The sequence below is a fragment of the Oryza brachyantha genome, chromosome 7 (assembly GCF_000231095.2).
Source record: "Oryza brachyantha chromosome 7, ObraRS2, whole genome shotgun sequence".
Classification (NCBI taxonomy): Eukaryota; Viridiplantae; Streptophyta; class Magnoliopsida; order Poales; family Poaceae; genus Oryza; species Oryza brachyantha.
This window is the reverse complement of record NC_023169.2, coordinates 17,743,353-17,762,570: the sequence shown is the minus strand read 5'-3', so window position 1 is coordinate 17,762,570 and position 19,218 is coordinate 17,743,353. Positions and strand designations below refer to the sequence as shown.

The following is a 19,218-nucleotide window of genomic DNA, read 5'->3' as shown; positions in this document are numbered from 1 at the left end:
ACAGACAGAGCCCTAAATTAAGCCAAAGGATTGATTGTTTAGTTGGTAAGTACTACTTACCACTGCTAATTAAGCATGGATACAACAGCAGAACCGAAATCTTTAGCCTTTTGACGCTTTAAATTGATAGACAAACACTGCCACCAACAACTAAAAACCACCAACACAACTACCGATCTCCAGCCTATTTTTTCCCGGAAAGAAATAATTCTACAGTTAGCAAAACAAAACGACTTGCAACCTCTGTTCTAAAATATAAACATCTTATTTGTTTATAATTAAAAAACTATATTTTAAAAATCAAGGTGATATAATATAGAATAAAAGAAGTAATTTGTGCTACCATTTTGATTCTTTTACCAGTTTATCCACTGGTTCAGAAATGTTACTTTTCAACACAGTTGAGAAAAATCAGCCTTAACGACAAGAACAGAAAGGAGAAAATATCACATTCTGTTTGGAATGCTGGAGTGTGACACAAATGTTATCCAAAAATTTTATTCTTTTTCAAAATAATTTACAAAATGCTTAGGAATTTGGAATCATCATCAAAATTACATCAAATCAAAAATATAAAAAGGGGGAAAATAAAAGGGAAAAACACACCCTTCCAGTCTCCTTCACCTCCATTCCCTTCCCTCTTCTTCACCCCAAAACGCATTGCTTTCCTTCCTCCTTTCCTTTCGCTTCCATTGCTTCCATCGCGCTCGCTTGCGTTGCGTGCATCCCTTCCTCACCATTAGCGCGCGCTCTCCCCAGCAATGCCGCCTTGGAGGCACCGCGCCTGCGGCCTCCGGCGGTGCTAGATCCGACGGACAGGGAGCTCAACCGGCGGCGGCGGAGAGGGAGGAGAGAAACAAGAAACAGGCGTGGCCGGGACAGGCGGGCGCGGCCAATGCACGAGCACACCCGCGCCAGGGCGTGGGAGGCGACGGTGCGCAAGGCGGTGCAGCAGCATCCGGCGCAGCCTGGAGGGAGGCGCCGGGTGTCGCCGATGTCGGCCGCGGACGACTCCGAGACGGCGTCCTCCTCGGCGTCCTCGTCGTCCACGGGCGGCGACGACGGCGACGGGTACGTGGAGCGCGGCCTCCCCAACGGCGACTTCTACACGGGGCAGTGGCGCGGCGGCGCGCCGCACGGCGCCGGGAAGTACCTGTGGACGGACGGGTGCATGTACGAGGGGGAGTGGCGACATGGGAAGGCGACGGGGAGGGGCAAGTTCTCGTGGCCGTCGGGCGCCACCTACGAGGGGGAGTTCAGGGACGGGTTCATGGACGGCGCCGGGACGTACACCGGCGCGGCCGGGGACACGTACAGGGGGTCCTGGTCCATGAACCTCAAGCACGGCCACGGCAAGAAGAGCTACGCCAACGGCGACCAGTACGACGGCGAGTGGCGCTCCGGGCTGCAGGACGGCGCCGGCCGATACATGTGGCGCAATGGCACCGAGTACACGGGGCAGTGGCGCGCCGGCCTCATCCACGGCCGGGGCGCGCTCGTCTGGTCCAACGGCAACCGCTACGACGGCGGGTGGGAGGACGGCTGCCCGCGCGGCCAGGGCACCTTCCGCTGGGCCGACGGCAGCGTCTACGTCGGCTACTGGACGCGCGACACCCCCACCGGCATTGTCCAGCAGAAGGGCGTCTACTACCCGTCCCCGGCGGCGTCCTCCCCGACGGCGCGCGATCCCCGCGACGTGTTCGCCAGGGACTTGCCGGGCTTCATGGGCGGCGGCGGCGGCGGCGGCTCCGAGTCAGCGTCTCTGCACAAGTCGCTGAACTACTCCGGCAACAGAGCGGCGGCGGCCAATGCGCGTTCGAGCTCCGCCTCGGGGCTGAGCAACAGCTCCGGCGGCGACAGGAAGTACGACAAGATTTGCATTTGGGAATCCGACGGGGACATCACTTGCGACATTGTGGACGGCGCCGCCTTGGCGGACGAGGCGATGGCCCCCAGGAGGAGCGTCAGGGCGGCAGGCGGCGGGGAGGGGCTGGGCCTCGCGCCGCCGTCGCCGGCGCCGCACATCGCCAAGTGGGTGCCGCCTCGGGAGGCGAAGCGGCAGGGGGAGACCATCGCCAAGGGTCACAAGAATTACGAGCTCATGCTCAACTTGCAGCTCGGGATCAGGTGCGTGACCTGCTCCTTTTGCCTCATATGAATGGAGTGAATTGTTTTTTTGGGATCAAATTTCGGATTTTTTTTTCCTTTCATGTCATCTTGCCATGACATAACTCCGCAAGAAATTTGCGCTAGCTTTGATACCTCTGCTGATGCACAATTCTAATTGGGAATATTTACTTGTGAATCGATGAAGATTTTGCTTTCTGCTATGTAATGGTTATAAAAGATGAATTTTTGGGTGGTTAATCTGATTTTGGTTTGCACTGTATTAAGATAGCATTTGCTTGATGGCTCAAGATCTATTGAACTCCATGACAGCGTATAGATCATTTTTCATCCACCTTTTCCCATGGTTAAATCCATGCCTGCCATATCAATGCTTTGTTGACACAGGCATGCAGTTGGGAAGCAAGGCCCGGTTACGCTTGATCTGAAATCCTCGGCTTTTGACCCAAAGGAAAAGGTGTGGACAAAGTTCCCCCCAGAAGGCTCAAAATACACCCCTCCGCACAATTCTTGTGAGTTCAAGTGGAAGGATTACTGCCCGCAGGTGTTCCGGTTGGTCATCACTCCCATGTTAAAATTGTATGCCTTACCCTTGTTCTGGTGTCATTCTGCTGATCAACATTTGTTTCTAACTGAATCGAAGGACACTGCGCAAGTTGTTCAAGGTGGATGCTGCCGATTATATGCTGTCCCTTTGTGGGAGTGAGGCTCTCCGGGAGCTCTCTTCGCCTGGTAAAAGTGGAAGCTTCTTTTACCTTACAAATGATGATCGGTACATGATAAAGACAATGAAGAAATCGGAAGTAAAGGTTTGTCCTTTTTGACCCGCTGTATATCTAGCTTTTTATTTCCGAGCTTCCTAAATTTATTCCGAATGAAGAAATAAACTTTGTTTACATTACAGATGCTTCTCAAGATGCTTCCAGCTTACTACAATCATGTCCGTGCATTTGAGAATACCCTGGTTACCAAATTTTTTGGTCTGCATTGTGTTAAGTTAGCTGGGGCCAATCAGAAGAAGGTTAGAGATGAGTTCCACTTCATATTCAGTATTTCATATCCATCCTTAGTATTTTCTTTGTTATATACATTGTTGGATGTGTTCCCTGACTTGTATTACTGCCCAGGTTCGTTTTGTCATCATGGGAAATCTGTTCTGCTCTGATCATTCTATCCATAGGCGTTTTGATCTAAAAGGCTCATCTCTTGGCCGCACAACTGACAAGCCACAAACTGAGATTGATCAGTATACAACTTTGAAGGATCTTGATCTGAATTTCATATTTAGATTAAAGAAGCAATGGTTCCAAGAATTTCAAAGGTGCAAACATCTTGTCACATATTCTAGTTTTGCGTGTGTAACATCCCATTTTTATGTTCATAATGTTAATTTAGAATTAAATGTGTTGAAGCAGGCAAGTGGATAGGGATTGTGATTTCCTTGAGCAGGAGAAGATCATGGATTACAGTCTATTGGTGGGTGTACATTTTAGACACAATAGAGAGAAGCTTTTGAGTGAAGGTTGGTTAAAAACTTTAAAACACAGGAAAATTTTGTCATGAATAAAAAACAAGTTCTTGGCATGCTCTTTTTATCCCTTACAAGGTCCTTTCTTTGGTTGAAGGTTCTGCTGACTATGATATCAACAAATTATCTACTCGTCTTTCAAGAGGAAATGGGGATCAGCTTCTCGCTGATCCAAACGGGTAAGAGTAACATTTAATTACCCTTATTTATTGTAGCGTTACAAGTGCGGTAATGAAATGCGACATATTATATTTGGAAAATTTATATTTCTTTGATGTCTACTTGTCTTGACCTTATGTCGTGACTGGCAAGCTTCCTACCAGCAAATCATCGCATATTGCGTGACATTCATGCTTCTTTCTGAAGAAGCAATTGACTCTAATAAGACAATTGTTTTTTAAATATGAAATTGCGTCATCATTCTCATATGACGTATTCAAAATCTGTGGTGTGTCCACTTGGTTCATGGCTACACTAAGTCATGCTTTGCTTAGGACGTTAGCAGCTCCTTCCTTTCCATAAATGTTTGGTTGCTAGCTGTTTCGGATGTGGTTCTATATGCTATCAACTAGTTAAAGATATATAAATACCAAGATAGGGCTACAGATATACATAGTACAAATAATTATTTGCCATGAAAATACGCTGTGGCTGAATATCTTGAATGAACAGGTGGCCCAAAATCAAGCTTGGGGCGAACATGCCTGCAAGAGCTGAACTGACTGCTCGGAAGAATGATTTGGAATCCCAGCTTATTGGGGAGCCAACTGGGGAGTATTATGATGTTATATTGTATTTTGGGATAATAGACATACTTCAAGATTATGACATCAGCAAGAAGCTCGAGCATGCATACAAATCTTTCCAGCATGACCCAACCTCAATATCAGCAGTGGACCCAAGGCAGTACTCTAGACGTTTTAAAGATTTCATATACAAAGCATTTCAAGAAGACAGGCTAGATAGCTGAAAACGCGTTGAAGCTCGAGAACGAGAAATCTCTGCCTCCAGGTGTAGATGAACTTTGAACTGTCCGAAAAAGAAAGATCAGGCTGTGAAACTATGCTAAATGCAGTTGGGGCACTCTACCTGTGGGCTGTCGTTTGTATCTACGAGAATGGACGGCAGCTTCAGTGTCAGTGGAAGCCATCTTGGTGGTAGAGTTGCTTGAACCCCTCATGGTCTTCCAGAGGTCATCTGGCTCTCACGTAAATATAAATAGCTTTATTTATACACACATATATAGAGCTCACTAATATTTTGTAGGGTAGATGTTAACTCAATGATTCAACTTACAGATAGAAAATTTGTAGCCATGCACAAAAGTGCGCAAGCCAGTCCGGAGCTGTAAATGTTTTTTTTTAACCTGAGGGTAGCATGTATCAGGTACTATTCTTTGTAACTGTCTTGGTTAATACCCATAGGAAATCCTTGGATATCAGTCTGCTGCACTCTGTACAGTGTTTTTGGACTTGGTGGATAGTATTAGCCTAGTATTAGTGATACAACAGTTTTGTTCTCCTTTCCTGGAATGAATGATCATGTGTTGGCTGTTTCTGAAGTTCCAATGATGCAACCGATGAGATGGGGCCAACTGAAAAACTCAGTGGCTGCTGAGGCATCAGCATTTTGTGTGCTTCAGAGTCAGCATGCTATGATGGCTTATCTGCTATTTCTGCAATGGGACAAAACACCAATGGAGCAACGTTGCGAACTTTGTGTAACTTGCTTCCCTGCATCGAAAAGGACAGATTCAACTGGCATGGTGTTCACCGTTCAGGCTGAAGTTTTTTTTGTACATCATGAGCTGATGAGAAATGGTGTGAACAGCAATCTGCATGCAAGCAATCAGGTTAGTGTGCATTTCTGATTGCTTGTGTTAGCTGATGCTACAGGAGGATTGTAGTTTTGTGCCAAATGGTTACAGCTTCCTGCATTGGCTGGTTTGGACATGCATGTAGTACCTTCAGGTTTCAGTCAGTCATGTGTAAGAACCTGTAGTATGTCATTTTGTGCTTCCTCTGAAGCAATGATTGGTTAATGTCAGATCCGGTGAAACTTTGCCGATTACGTGGATCCGAGTTCTTGGAAGGAACCTACACCAAGCAACTTTTAAAAGCATTTTCTGTCAGTTGTAAACATCTCTGAAAAGTGATGACTACAGTGCAGTAGTGCCAATAGTCCAATACCAGCTGATCCTTAGGTTTGTTGCTTTCTTTAAGCTGCTGATCTTGCTATTGTTGTGCCCAACATGACTACTACCATTTCATACTAATATTATTCTGTACCATCCAACAAGGCAACACAAGTGTTAGAAAATTTGAGCAAGAGCTGAAAAAGATCAGACAGTTATGTCCCAAATTCTTTATGCCTTGATGAGGAGTTGTGGCCGGCAACTATCAACGCAGAAACTTCTCTTGTACGCTGGAGCAACACTGATTGGACACCAAGGATTCTAATAAATATTACACAAAACCAAAAGAGGAGAGAGCATCAGAAAGCTACTGATGATGCGCAAAATGGCATCCAAGGAGCCAAGATTGCCATGGCAAAAACTAATCTGAAGGCCAAAGACTTCACCCCCATTTTAGCTTCTTTATAGGCATGAACATGCTGCATGATTGTACACGTATTTTGTATATGTATATGAGTATATATATCTTCAAAGAATCGGCTATGATTGTGTTGCATGCATGTTCTCTCAACAGGCAGTTTTTATACTACTTGTGTATCACAATATCATCATGCCTTAGTTAACTAGAATTAGTTTAGATTAATTATCTTAAGTGTTCTCCTCTATAGTGCAAGGCTGTTCCCTCTTTTTTTTCCATTTCAAGAACAACAAGAAGGATTGCTATCATGTAGCAGTAGCTGTGCCTTGCTGTTCATCTCCCATTTGTCATCAGTAGCAGCACAGCTCAAGGTTTTGTGCCCAACGATTGCAACCAAAAGGCAGGCCAATTAGCAGGAGAGAACAAAATGCCATGGATTAGTGGTGGTCCAGAACACCCCCTAGATAACGGAACCTGTCGTGAACTTCTTGGAGATACTGATGCTATTCTAATGATGATCCTGTCTTGCCAAAAAAAACATCTGTTGGTCTGCCCGTTTCTCTGCAGTTGCGATGGCTCGCTCACTCACTGTTGAGATTGAGCTCAAGGCACTTGTGAGAGCCGTGTCATTTTAATGGTTGTTCAGGGAGCTCAAGATGACGAGAAACGCGTGAGAATATGGAAAAGCTGGTTTTCTCGGTTTCTGGTGTCTATAGCTGATTTTATTGGTATTATAACAAATAAACCCTCAAAATCGAGATAAGAATTTTCACCCCATCTTTTCGTTTATGCTTATGCTATAAGCCAAAATTTAAATTTTCAATATTAAATTTGGAGTTGTTTTTATGGTTTTTTCACCGAAGTTTATTTTACAGTCTTGGCTTTTTGATCACTAAGAATACATATATAAAAATTCTATTCACAAATTATTTTTTATTCATAAATATGTCATTTGGTCATAAAAAAGCCAAACAATCGTCCCTTTACTGTTTAGAAGTGCTAGAGAGTCTGAAGATGCTCCCCAAACAAAGCTCTTCACACAAGCCGGAATGGCCGAATAGTTGCAAAACTCTGAGAAGATTTAATCGCAAAGATAAGAAAAAGGCAGAAAACATTGAGGAGTTTAGTGTCAGTTTGAAACTGAAAGGGAGAAACAGACTGATAATCTGATTAGATCCGTGTCTCTTTCCCTAATGACGTACCGAACAATGCATGAAAGATATGGCGGGCACACAATAATACTAATCATCATAGGCATGCATGCATGCTGGCCCAGATTTGGGAGCGTAGCCTACGTACGACATACGCCGTGCAAAAGCGACATTGTACCTTCCGTATGGCTGCTGCAGCTGCACAAGTGCACAGTATACCGTGCTCTATACTACTGATCACACGTTTTAAAAATAGAGCTATTTCTATTTCAACGGTCCCTATCTTTCCACTTTCACTAAAGTTTATTTTCTAACTTTGATTTTTAAATTACTAAGAATACACATATATAACTTTTATTTATAAATTATCATTCATTTGCAAATATTTGCAAATATATCGTAACAAACCCATGCAAAACAATCCATGTCTCAAAATATAATAGTTATTTCTTTATTTACCCACTCATCTTAATCAGTCATAATTATTCTCTATTTAATTTCTCCTTTTACGTTCTTCTATCAAAGAATCATAACATTCATCTTAGTATTTGTACTAAATCCATTCCAAAATATAGTTATTTTTAAGTTGTTATCATAGATTAAGGAAATGGTGAAAGATTCTCTTTTAGTTATTTAAGTGATCATTTTTCAAATTTTAAATTGGTTAGATTATTTTTCTAAGCATCTGATTAACTCCTCCGAAATAATAAAAATGACTGAAATCATGAGAATTGATGTAGAAATACTTATATAATAAAAAACTTAAATTCTAAAAATACATATATTTTTAAACAGATGGAGTATGCATTTTTCTAATACATATGTCCAAGCCTATAAATACTTGCTCTATTCTGATACGGAGGAAGTACTGCAGCAAGACTCTTTTTTTGCTTTTTTGACTACCCATCTCGACCCTGCCGTCAAGCCGGAGCAGTCCTGCGTGCAACTGCTGAACCGCAGTTGCTTCTTCTGCTGCTGCTGCTGCTGCTTTTCGTCGTCCCCGAGGCCAAAACTGTGCCGGTCCTCAAAGCCAAAAAGCACTCCCTCTATAAAAAAACAAATTCTTCGGCTTCCGTTTCGGCTTCCGTGTCTAAAGTTTGATCATCCATTTAATTTAAAAAAATTTAAAAAATTAGAAAAAAAATTAGTCACACGTAAAGTACTATTCATAATTTATCATCTAATAAAGATAAAAATATCAATCGCAAAAAAATTAAATAAAATGAAGAGTCAAAAATTAAAGATAAAAAATGAAAAATTGATTTATTTTGGGAAGAAGTGAGTACTGGCATGTGGCAATGGCAAAGCGAAGCGAAGGGCTCGTGGCTTCAGAAGAGAGCAAGCAGCAACACGCAGCTAGGAGGAGGAGACCACGCTGTTGCAAAGCCAGGCAGGAACGCCGCCTCGGGCAACGCTGCTGCTGCTGCTGGCAGCTGCGCCGGTGAAAGCTTTTGAGCAAAGTTGCAAAGATGATTGCAGGTTTGACAGGTGAACAGCAATACTCCGAGGAGGCGATGCATGCAGTTGATAGCGAGTTTAATAGTATAGTCTAATAGCTAATTAATATAATAGTTATCTATAAAACATTAATACATGGTCTCATATATCATATACATATTTTTGTCTTAGAGTCCGTATGTAGCTGGTTATAAATTAGTAGCCAATCTCTCTTCTCTCTTCTTATCTATTTTATTCTTATCTCTTTAAAATATGCTTATAATTGGCTTACAGTCTGCTATTGTACCTAGTGAAATTTGAATCCCCCTGTGCCTTTGAGTTTTCAATGATAGGAACATCTTTTTTCTGGTTCCGAAAACAGCGCAAATACAAGCATACATCCTATCCTTATAAAAGCATTTTCACTAGCTTATCTAAGTTTGATCATCCATTTGTGTAATCATTTAAAATAAATTCTCTTTGTATTAGTTATCACGCCAACCGGACATTTATATTACATCATTCATATATATTATTAATATTTTACAACCATCTTCTCTCATGCTTGTTGTTATTGATTTCTATTTTTGACATTGGTCGTTGAGATATAAAGTGAGCGGAGAAAATATATAAATATGAAGTATCTCTTTTCAATTTTAATGATGTTTTATTTTTTGAGAATGAGATAGAGTATTTGCCAGAGCAATATTTTTTTTACATACTCTATATTTAAAATGGAGAATGAGATAAAAATATCTGCTGAAAATACTCTTAGTATCTTCAAAGACCGAAGACTGGGCTAACCATTACGGATATCCCACTGCCAACAGCCAACGGATCTAGCTATAAATATGAGCACTCATATCAACTCTAAGATTTAAACATGGATAGCCTAACCAGTAGAACTCTCAGTATATTCGTCAATATTGGGAATACTGTTACTACAACTAACAAACGTTTGTTCGTGTCATGGCTCGAGCTGAGTTTGAAAAATCTCTCTGAAGTCTCTGTGGTATGCTTGTGACATGCTCCTTCCTCATCAGATTGCAATAAGCACGGATAGGTAAGCACGGGACAAGGGATTATATACGAGAAATCGCTGCCAGATAGGCTTTAGTATAGGGACACAATAATTGATTAATTTTGGCGTCAACAGAAGAGATGATGGACATGCAGTTGCATGGTACGGATGTTTACTGGATGCTTTGCCAGATGCAACTTCACGGCTGCAGTTACATGAGTCTGGTTGAATAGCTTAAGATTACCAGAAGTAGCTGACGAGAAGCCGATTTCTCATGATATGTAAAAACTGAGTTTCCCAGCTTTCGGCTTTTAGTTTATTTTCTAGATTCTATAATTTCATATTACCAGAATATGAGTTGTTTAGTAAAACTTGTAACTTCCAGAGATAAGCTGCAGCTAGCCGAAGCTCCAGGTCTCATTTCATTTTCGCACGGCGCATTCAGCCGATCACGAATCGAATATGAGAATTGGACTGGCCCAAAGTAGCTTTCGGCCCAGTGAGGATGTAATGTGGGCAGGTCCAGTTAAAGATTTCTGCAGATACCGGGCTGTACTTTTGCACTTTTGGGCCTTCGACCACTGGATTGAAGCCTATTTGAATTTTGTTTTATTGGTGGCCAATTCAAAATCAAGAAGCAATGGCACGGCCCAACTTCTCTTAAACATCATGTTGCTACTACATTAAACATGGGGATTAACTGAACTAATCCAGCTCCTAAACATCATAAACGAAGCTCACACTTCACTGATCTCATATCAAGACCTAATTAATGAAGCCAGATTAAGTAAACCACTGAAACATTCTTCACCTGATAAGCTAGCTCAGTAAGCTACAAAGAATTGGACCAACGGCGAGACGGCGGCGGCCGCGCCGGCGACTAGGCTGTGGTGCAGCGCTCGCGCGAGAACCCGACGCGGCCGTTTGGCACGTCGAAGAGGACGCGGTGGTTCTGCTGCTGCATGCTCGCGATGACGTTGAGCACCGTGTTGAGGCCGTCGGGCGCCGGCGCCATGGCCAGGCAGCTGGTGGTGCCGTACGTGCTGTGGATCACCACGTTCTCCTCCGGCAGCGTCACCTGCATGCCGTCGAACAGGAGGGTCACCGGCGGCCACGCCACCGTGGTGTTGTAGCACGTGTCGAACCCGCCGAGGGAGGACACCGGGGCCCCGACGCGGCGGCGGACCTCGTCGCGCAGGGACAGGTACACCGGCGCCACCAGGCGGGTGAACATCGTCCCCGAGTCGAGCACCGTGCCAGCGCCGGTCGCCGGGTCGAACGCCAGCGCGGACGACGGGACGGACACCACCTTCTTCCCCACGCGGATGCCGGTCATGTTGACGTAGTAGAGCGACGAGCGGTGCGCGTTGGCGAGCAGCGGCGTCGTCTTGATCCGCTGCGGTTGGCCCTTCCGGCCGAGCCGGAGCGTGCCGGAGAAGTTGAGCGACTTGAAGCTCGGGAGGCAGTAGGAGAAGGTGGCATCGTACATGTCCTTGGTCTGAGACAGGAAGGAGAGCGGCCCGCGGCCGAGCCCGAGGAGGCCCTGCGGCGGCGCCGCCGTGCCGGTAGCCCTCTGCAAGCAGCCGAAGGTGTAGGTCTTGACGACGTCGGTGGCGACGGCGAGGGTGTCCTGGGACAGCGCGGCCTGGAGCGAGGAGTCGGCGTAGGAGAGGCTGAAGCCGCAGGACTTGCTGTTGGGCGAGCACGACGGGTTGGGCGCCAGCACGCACTGCGGCGAGCCGCAGGGCACCGGGCGGTAGGAGGTGGACGCCGCCGGGTTGAACGGCGACGAGGTGGGGCAACCCGCGCAGCCGGAGCAGGGGATCCAGGCGGCGTCGTTGCTGGTGTCGACGGCGAGGAGCAGCTGCTGCGCGGGCGTGCCGAGGCGGGCGCGCACCACGTACGTCGGCGTCTGCAGCAGCTGCCTCCCCGACGCGATCGGCGCGTACGCGCGGCCCTTCACCGCCAGCGAGTCGAGGTACAGCAGCCTCGACGCGTCGCGCGCCGCCTGGTCCGCGAGGAACCCCGCCCACGACGGCGCCGCCGCCTCCTTCCCCAGCGGCGAGCACGGCCCGAACGCGTGCGACACCTGCAGCGTCGCCCCCGTGTCTGGCGGCGTCGCCGGGCACGACGACGCCGCCGCCGTGCCGGCCACCACGAGCAGCACCAGCACCGACATCGCCGCGACGCTCACTCTCAATGCCATCTCTCCCAGCTGCGCAAGACCAACAACAACGGAGGCGAGGTGGCACACACGGTGGCCGGGCTGGCTATATAGCGGGGAGCGAGGCGTGGGAGCACGTGAGCCATGGCGGGAAACGACACGGCCAGCGGCCGCGCCCCTGGCCCGCCCGTGAGGCCTCGCCGCTGGACGTATTCTCCTCCCTGCTGCTTGCGCGCGCATGCAGGCATGGCGATGCTCGCCGGGGACCGAGCCGCGGGAGCTCGTGACCGATCGGAGGCGGCGGCCCAGCCAATGGGCGCGACCCACGTACCCCCTGGCGCGCACGTCGAACCGCTCGAAAACCGATGAGAATTTTGCCCCGCCGGACGGCTGCCCGCTCGCTGCCGGAAGTAAATATCTTTGCATGGGGTGTCCACGTGGCATGTGTGAGCAGTAAAACCGCGTGCGATGCATAGACCTGGTTCATGCACCTAAAATGTCATTTGCGGCAACAAACTCCCAGCATGGTAGAGGATCTCAGTTGCGTTCATTTACACACATTTTTCTTAGATTTTTTTTATGCTTACCAAACTAATAAATCATGTGTTCAGAAAAGTTTATATACATAAATTCATCATCTCATCTTTCTCAAGTAGATTTTTTATTTTTTTATATTAGTTAATTTTATCAGCTACACAATTAAATAATTATCGTAAAAATCAAAAAATATTTTATTTGCATCTTCACCTTCCAAAAGAATGCAACCCTCTTGATTAAGTTTTCAAGGTTGGGGATAGTAGAAGGGGGAGTTTGTCAGGGTTAGAACTTAGATGCATGACCATGGGAGACGGTGTGAGGTTGATGACGGCTCCGCTGAAGTCGCGGTTTTGGAGTCGGGTAGGGTTGGCATTGGTGGCATGAAAAAATCGTGTTGAAGTAGATAAAAGGCGAAGACACTTTGCCATCACTTGAAGAAGGTGAAGCAAGGAGGAAGAGACCTCACCGACACCGGTGGCTAGTTCATGGAGCAGGAGCTGCAGTGGTTGAAGTTAGTAGCTTTATCATTTACTTGTTGGCTTCTTCACTAGCCAAAATTTAAAACTTAATATTAGAGTTTATCTTAAGGTCTTTTTATCGTAGTTTATTTTTTAACATCGTAAGTACACAAATTAAAAAGTTTTAATCATTAATTATTTTTGTTTATTCAATTATTCTTCATCCATTCTTTATTTTAGTTTTCGATTAGTGCCAATATTATTTATCAAAATTTATAACCTGAGTCTATATTGCATTGTTGCAAGTTAACTCGTACGAGTTAATACTTGTTAGTGATGTTTAACTGTATTACTTTGGAGGATAAATAATTATATGCTATATTAAGAGTAAAAAATATTTAGTCTAAAGAGTCTATGTCACTAATTTTATCTTATGCCCTCGAAATTATAGAATCTGCCAATAGACCTGGTCATGAACTATATGTTGGTCGGCTAAAATCTTTAAAAAAAAGGATAGAAGAGGTTGCACTTTAGGGTTGGGATAAGTATGATAAGGCCTCTCACAGTCGGCCCACGTGGCCCGTCCCTTGAGCCCACCACGTAGTAAAGAGAAGCTAGATAAGCTACGAACGGTTGCATGCAAGGTTGCTCAAGTCTTGTAGGGGAGACTGGACTCTTTGTCAGTTCTATATAGATGAGAGGGAGACTTGATGGCTAGGGAGACTCTAAGGACAAATGCTCCCTCTTGATGGCTAGGGAGACTCTAAGGACAAATGCTCCCTTTTGATGGCTAGGGAGACTCTAAGGACAAATGTGCATTGTAGGTCTCGTTGCTCTATAGGTTTTTCAGCTCATATTTTTTCCTAGAGCTACGGGTCCTAGTTGCTTGGACTGTGAGAGATGTAATATTCACCGTATAGAGAGAACCGAGTCTAATAACGGTAAGAGTTAATACTTGCTAGTGATGCTTAATTGTATCGTTTTAGAGGATAAATGATTATACAATATATATTAAAAGTAAATAATATTTAGTCTAAATAACCTATGTCACTCATTTTATCTAAAGCCCCTAAAATTATAGAATCGGCCAATAGACCTGGTCATGAGTTGTACGTTGGTTGGTTAAAATTCTTTTTAAAAAAAGTACGTTGGTCGGTTAAAATTCTTTTAAAAAAAAGATAGAAGGTTTCACTTTGTGGTTTCGATAAGTACGCGTAATATTCGCCGAACAGGGAGAGATGCCGAGATTGAGAACGGCGACGCGCAGTAACAGCCGCGTTTAGAGACAGAGAAGTCGTGGATCCGCGGTAGTAGTATGTTTTTGTTGCGGGTACGTGACGTCCATGCTGCAGGCAGACCATGGCATGGCATGGCATGGCTGATGGCTGTGCTGCCTGCCCAAAAGATTTGACCATGCAGCATGCATCCACGACGGTGGACTGGTGAAGTACTGCCAATGCAAGAGGTAACCCAGCCATCAATCATGTGAAGTTGTGAGGTGTGGTGATTCACAGTGAAACAGTGAAAGCTAGAGCTAGCGACATATCGAAAATATTTTGTTTCTATCTCATGTTTTTATTCTATGAAGACCTCATCTTTTTTATTATTTGCTTATTGCTCTGGAGTTTGTTAAACTAAGAGACAAATGTATTTAAATCTGAAAAAGTAAAGAACATATACATTAGGTCTGAAAAAATGAATTACATTCTAGTTTGTGTAGTTTTCTATAGATATATGGGGTCATTGTTTCGATATATTTGTAAACAAAAAATAATTTATGAATAAAATATATATAGGAATTCTTAGCAATCTAAAAACGAAATGCTAAAAAACAAACTATAATAAAAAAACTCTAAAAACAAATCCATACTGAAGGTTAAAAATTCAAATTTTGTTTTATAAGCATAAGTATAAGAAAAAGAGGAGGGTGATATAATCCCTATATTTTTCTTTATTTGACATTGTTAACTTTAGAATATATATTTAACTGTTTATTTTATTTAAATTTTTTGTGCAAATATGCAAAAGTTAAAGCCATGCTTAATAAATCAAATAACAACACAATATTAATAATTATATATATATATATATATTAAATAAAACGAATGGTCATGAACTAGAAAACAACGGCGTCAAATATAAAACAAGCGAAAGTAGTATATATATTCCAGTAAATATTGTTTGGACGATAAGAGAGATGTTTTTAGACGAAGAGAGTAAATATATTCCAGTCAGAAGGTGAGCATTATCAAATCAGGTCATCATCGGCTTCACCTGCTCAGGCGATGTCTTCTTGTGGTTGTTCCGGGCATCGCCCGGTATGCTAGCATTTTGGTGCCACTGTCCGTCCTGTCTTATGTTTCCTAGCGTGTGCAGCAGTACGTGCCTGCATCTGCATGCGCTTGTTGTATTGCGTTGCTATGGTCCATTGTATTTTGGAGAGGTGTGGCTGGCTGCACCGTACGGCCTCTCACATACTAACAGTATTATTTGGCTTTTCCGTGCAACATATTTATAAATAAAAAATAATTTATGAATAAAACTTCTATCTACATATTTTTAGCAATCTAAAAGCCAATAATAAAAATAAATTTTGATAAAAAATCCAAAATCAACTTCAAATTTATGACTAAAAATTCAAATTTTGGCAAGCACGAGTAAAAGAGAAAAAATGCACTACCAAGTCACAACCATCTCACACACTCACATGGCATGGCATCCAAAGCAGAGCGCTCAGCACCACAGCCCACAGGTGGTAGTAGATGAAATACAGATGGAAAAAAATCATTCAAGGGGTTTTTAAGTTTTATTCTGTTCTCATGTGATTATTATATATATTTTTTTATTTTTCTGTTTTTAAGAGTTATTTGAGGATATGAAGAACTGAATTAACTAATACTAAGCTCAAAATACTTCAAAACATTAATATGAGAAATTTTTATATAGAAAATGTTGCAAAACATATTGTTTGGACGATTAGAAAGCATACCAAGGAAAAATTCACAATCAGATAAACATAGGGCCTTCGAAAAACTTAAATTTCCTACGCAATATTTCGTCTACACGCTGCTATTTCACAATGTGCTTTCCCATGACAGTGGATTCTGAGCTTATGGAAATTATTGGTCTAATAACAAGAAATTTTGTTCACTACTTGCATGATCGGAATTCCGGCCCACCCAGTGTTGTTTGCCAAGGATTCATTTCAGGCCCATTCAAAGAAAGGCCGAATCTATGAGTCTATGAAATGGGCCGGATGGTAGTAATAAAATACCTGGGTGACAATCAGATTCTTCAGAGTTTCAGACAGCGACAATATCTGCATGGAACCCCCACCTTCAAACAATCAAAACTTCCGATCATGCTGCAACTAAGGCCCTGTTTCTTTCGGCTCGAAATTATTATAATTCAGATTATTAGGAGTAAGCTGAAAGAAACAGATAACTTATTGAAGTAGTTTATTATAATCTGGAGTCCAGCTTATTATAATCTGATAAGCTCATTTATGTGAACTTTTTCTAGATTATTGGGTGAAAAATTACCCACCATGCCACTCGACTTCCTCTTTAGACTTGCAACCCAATAATCCAGATTCTAATAATCTAGAAAAAAAACAACTCACAGCTTATTCTACTGCAGATTATAACAATTTAGCTTATAGTAATCTGACTTAATAATCTAGATTATAATAATCTTGAGCCGAAAGAAACAAGCCTAATACTGCTGGCTGCTGCCAACTTATCAGCTACAGTGAGTAGCCAAACTTTCAGCTTCAGATTCAGTGCATACTTCATGCCCTGGTATTATCACTGTTTCAAATTATAAGGTGTTTGGCTTCTAGTATTCACGTAGATATTAGTGAATCTAGATACATGTATACAAAGAACTATTTTACTATCTTTGAGAAGGTATCACTACTTTTATGTAAAATTTGATCCCTTTAGTGGTACCTCCGGGTACCTTCTCAGGGATAGAAAAAATGCTCGTCTATAAACATATGCATGGTTTCGTAAATGAACTTAAAAAAACAAAACATCTTATAATCTCAAACAGAGTGAGTAGCCAGCAGACAGAGAATCAGTCACCCTGTGTTACCAACTTTCTCATGTAGCAGTTCACTGTTAGCTGAAAGAACACAGGGATTGGGCTATTCAGCGTAGGTGTCTGCATTGCTTTACCTTCATCTTACTTCATTTATCACTAGTTTAAGTTTCTTCGGGTAAACTAATCTCTCCATCCGGATATCGTGGACAAAGCTGTCGTACTCATGGAGCTGCAGAAGTTAAATTAAGTTGAGCTATTTTTTTCTTTTTCTGAAGATGACATGAGTACAGAGAGACTAGTGGCGACACTGTTTCCTAATGAGTCTTGCCACATTGAGATGATGCCATGATGGCTTATTCCTAGTTATTTGTATCCCAGAATTACATCAGCTTGGTTGGCACTTGGCAGAAAGTGTACTTGTACTAGACAGCACAGCTTGTGTTTCAACTCTGAAGATATCCATTTCATTAGTTCAGAGAGCCTGAAACTAAAAGACCCCCTGGGAAATGTTTGGCCTTGTAGAGTAGTAATACAAGTACTCCCATTTTGGGTTACTCCACTGCAAAAAGCAAGCAATTTTACTAGAAAAGCACAGAAGAGATGATTAAAGATGTGCACCTACTCTTGATGATTTCACAAACAAGTGGAATCAGCAATCAGGCAAAAGCACATTCAGAAAAAAAAGGTAATTTATCAGGAATCAAACAAAAGCACATTTAGAAAAAAGGTGGTACAACTCATGCTTCTAATATTTTGATTACAATTATATATGAGAACACTAACTTCCCTTTCATAGTACTGGGTTTCAATGACAAACTCAAAATTAATAAGTTGATGCATGAGAATGGTTGAATCAAATGACTTGGTTTTGTCAAATTGAATTCTTCCAGACAACTTATTCATCACCTACTATTCGAGATAGTTGCAAGTGGCAAGTGCTGTACATGAACAATCCAGATAATGGTTTGTTCTTGAGCTCTGACGCATACTTTATCAGTGATATTCAGATAGAGCTTCATTCTGACGTACTCCTATCTTTCGTATCAAGAGAACATATCTACGATTTTAGCCTGTAAAGTCGACCGAACAGCCGGACAGGACAGAATATTCAGAAGACAAGATGAAGCAGATTTCTTTTCCTCTTTTCCCTCTAATTCCGTAGAGAGATAATCAACGTTGACTTGAACAGCTGAACTTGAGCCACAAATTTCCATATCGTTCTTCAGTTAGTGATCTGTTTCCACAGGTGGTGGTAAATATACCAGTAATTGTTCAGAGAGAGAGAGAGAGAGAGAGAGGGGGGGGGGGGCATTTAAAGGTGTGTAAATTTTATCAAGAGGGAAAGCAAGTTGCTATCTGCTCTGAGTCCTGACATGAACTCTTGTATTTTACTCCTCACTAGTAAACCCAACTGTATTTTTGCAATCTTATGGGCACTAGTGGACGAATTGTTTAAAGATTTGGTTTGATCCATTGAGTCACTGACTAGATAAGTAGTAGATTATTGCGACAGTAAAGCTATGTCATCATGTATGGTGACATGGGTGCTGAGCAAGCTAGTTTTGGTTTATTCAATCACACTAACCACGAACGTCAAGTTCACTGGTTGATAAAAGACATAACTCTGCCTTTCGTTTCATATTGCATATTGCGATTTTAAGATTCGAACAACGGGTGAACATTTGCAATGGTGTGGGAACACATTCTCTTTCAGGGAACTAGTATTAAAATAGCACGATCCATTTTATGCCATGCCATATCCCTTTCTGTTGGGAATGAAATTTTAGTTTAAAGTTCTTTTTATGTTTACCAAACTTTTGGAACGGTGTAGATTTTATTACTACCTCCGTTTCAAAATACAAGATGTTTGATTTTTTTGGTTGTAACGTTTGACCAATTTAGTACAAATATAAAAAATGACAAGTCATGCTTAATGTTCTTTTGGTAATAAAGTAAGTCGCAAGCAAAATAAATGTTATTTCGATAATTTTTGAATAAGACAAATAGTCAAACATTCCAAATAAAAAGGTCAAGCATTTTACGTTATAAAACGGAGAGAGTAAAAATTCAGTCTCGTATGTCCCTTTCATACGTGGTCTTAAGTATGCTACACAGAAGGACAAGAAACAGCTAGGGTGTAGTTCACCTTCAAATCCTGACGAGCGAGCTAGTGACAAACTATTTGTTCTTGTCCTTAAC

The 19,218-nt window shown here is 42.8% G+C and overlaps 2 protein-coding genes across 2 annotated transcripts; one reads left to right on the top strand and one right to left on the bottom strand.

The window, feature by feature from the left end:
• Positions 1-614: 614 nt before the first annotated feature.
• Positions 615-5,092, top strand: LOC102717174 (phosphatidylinositol 4-phosphate 5-kinase 6). The gene is made up of 8 exons (XM_040526093.1): positions 615-2,127; positions 2,515-2,679; positions 2,771-2,936; positions 3,032-3,148; positions 3,255-3,448; positions 3,543-3,649; positions 3,753-3,834; positions 4,328-5,092. The coding sequence occupies exons 1-8, from the start codon at positions 896-898 to the stop codon at positions 4,623-4,625; spliced, it is 2,361 nt and encodes a 786-aa protein (XP_040382027.1). The 5' UTR covers positions 615-895; the 3' UTR covers positions 4,626-5,092.
• Positions 5,093-10,413: 5,321 nt separating this feature from the next.
• LOC102716891 (aspartyl protease 25) lies at positions 10,414-12,053 on the bottom strand. The gene has a single exon (XM_040526030.1). The coding sequence runs from the start codon at positions 12,020-12,022 to the stop codon at positions 10,697-10,699; it is 1,326 nt and encodes a 441-aa protein (XP_040381964.1). The 5' UTR covers positions 12,023-12,053; the 3' UTR covers positions 10,414-10,696.
• Between the last annotated feature and the right edge of the window lie 7,165 nt (positions 12,054-19,218).

What these genes read in the sequence shown, in the direction of transcription:
- LOC102716891 (XM_040526030.1), bottom strand. Translation starts at nt 12,022, where the DNA reads ATGGCATTGAGAGTGAGCGTCGCGGCGATGTCGGTGCTGGTGCTGCTC.
- LOC102717174 (XM_040526093.1), top strand. Translation starts at nt 896, where the DNA reads ATGCACGAGCACACCCGCGCCAGGGCGTGGGAGGCGACGGTGCGCAAG. An exon ending in TACTGCCCGCAGGTGTTCCG is followed by an intron (nt 2,680 to 2,770) that starts GTTGGTCATCAC and finishes ACTGAATCGAAG; the next exon opens with GACACTGCGCAAGTTGTTCA. An exon ending in TGAAGAAATCGGAAGTAAAG is followed by an intron (nt 2,937 to 3,031) that starts GTTTGTCCTTTT and finishes TTTACATTACAG; the next exon opens with ATGCTTCTCAAGATGCTTCC.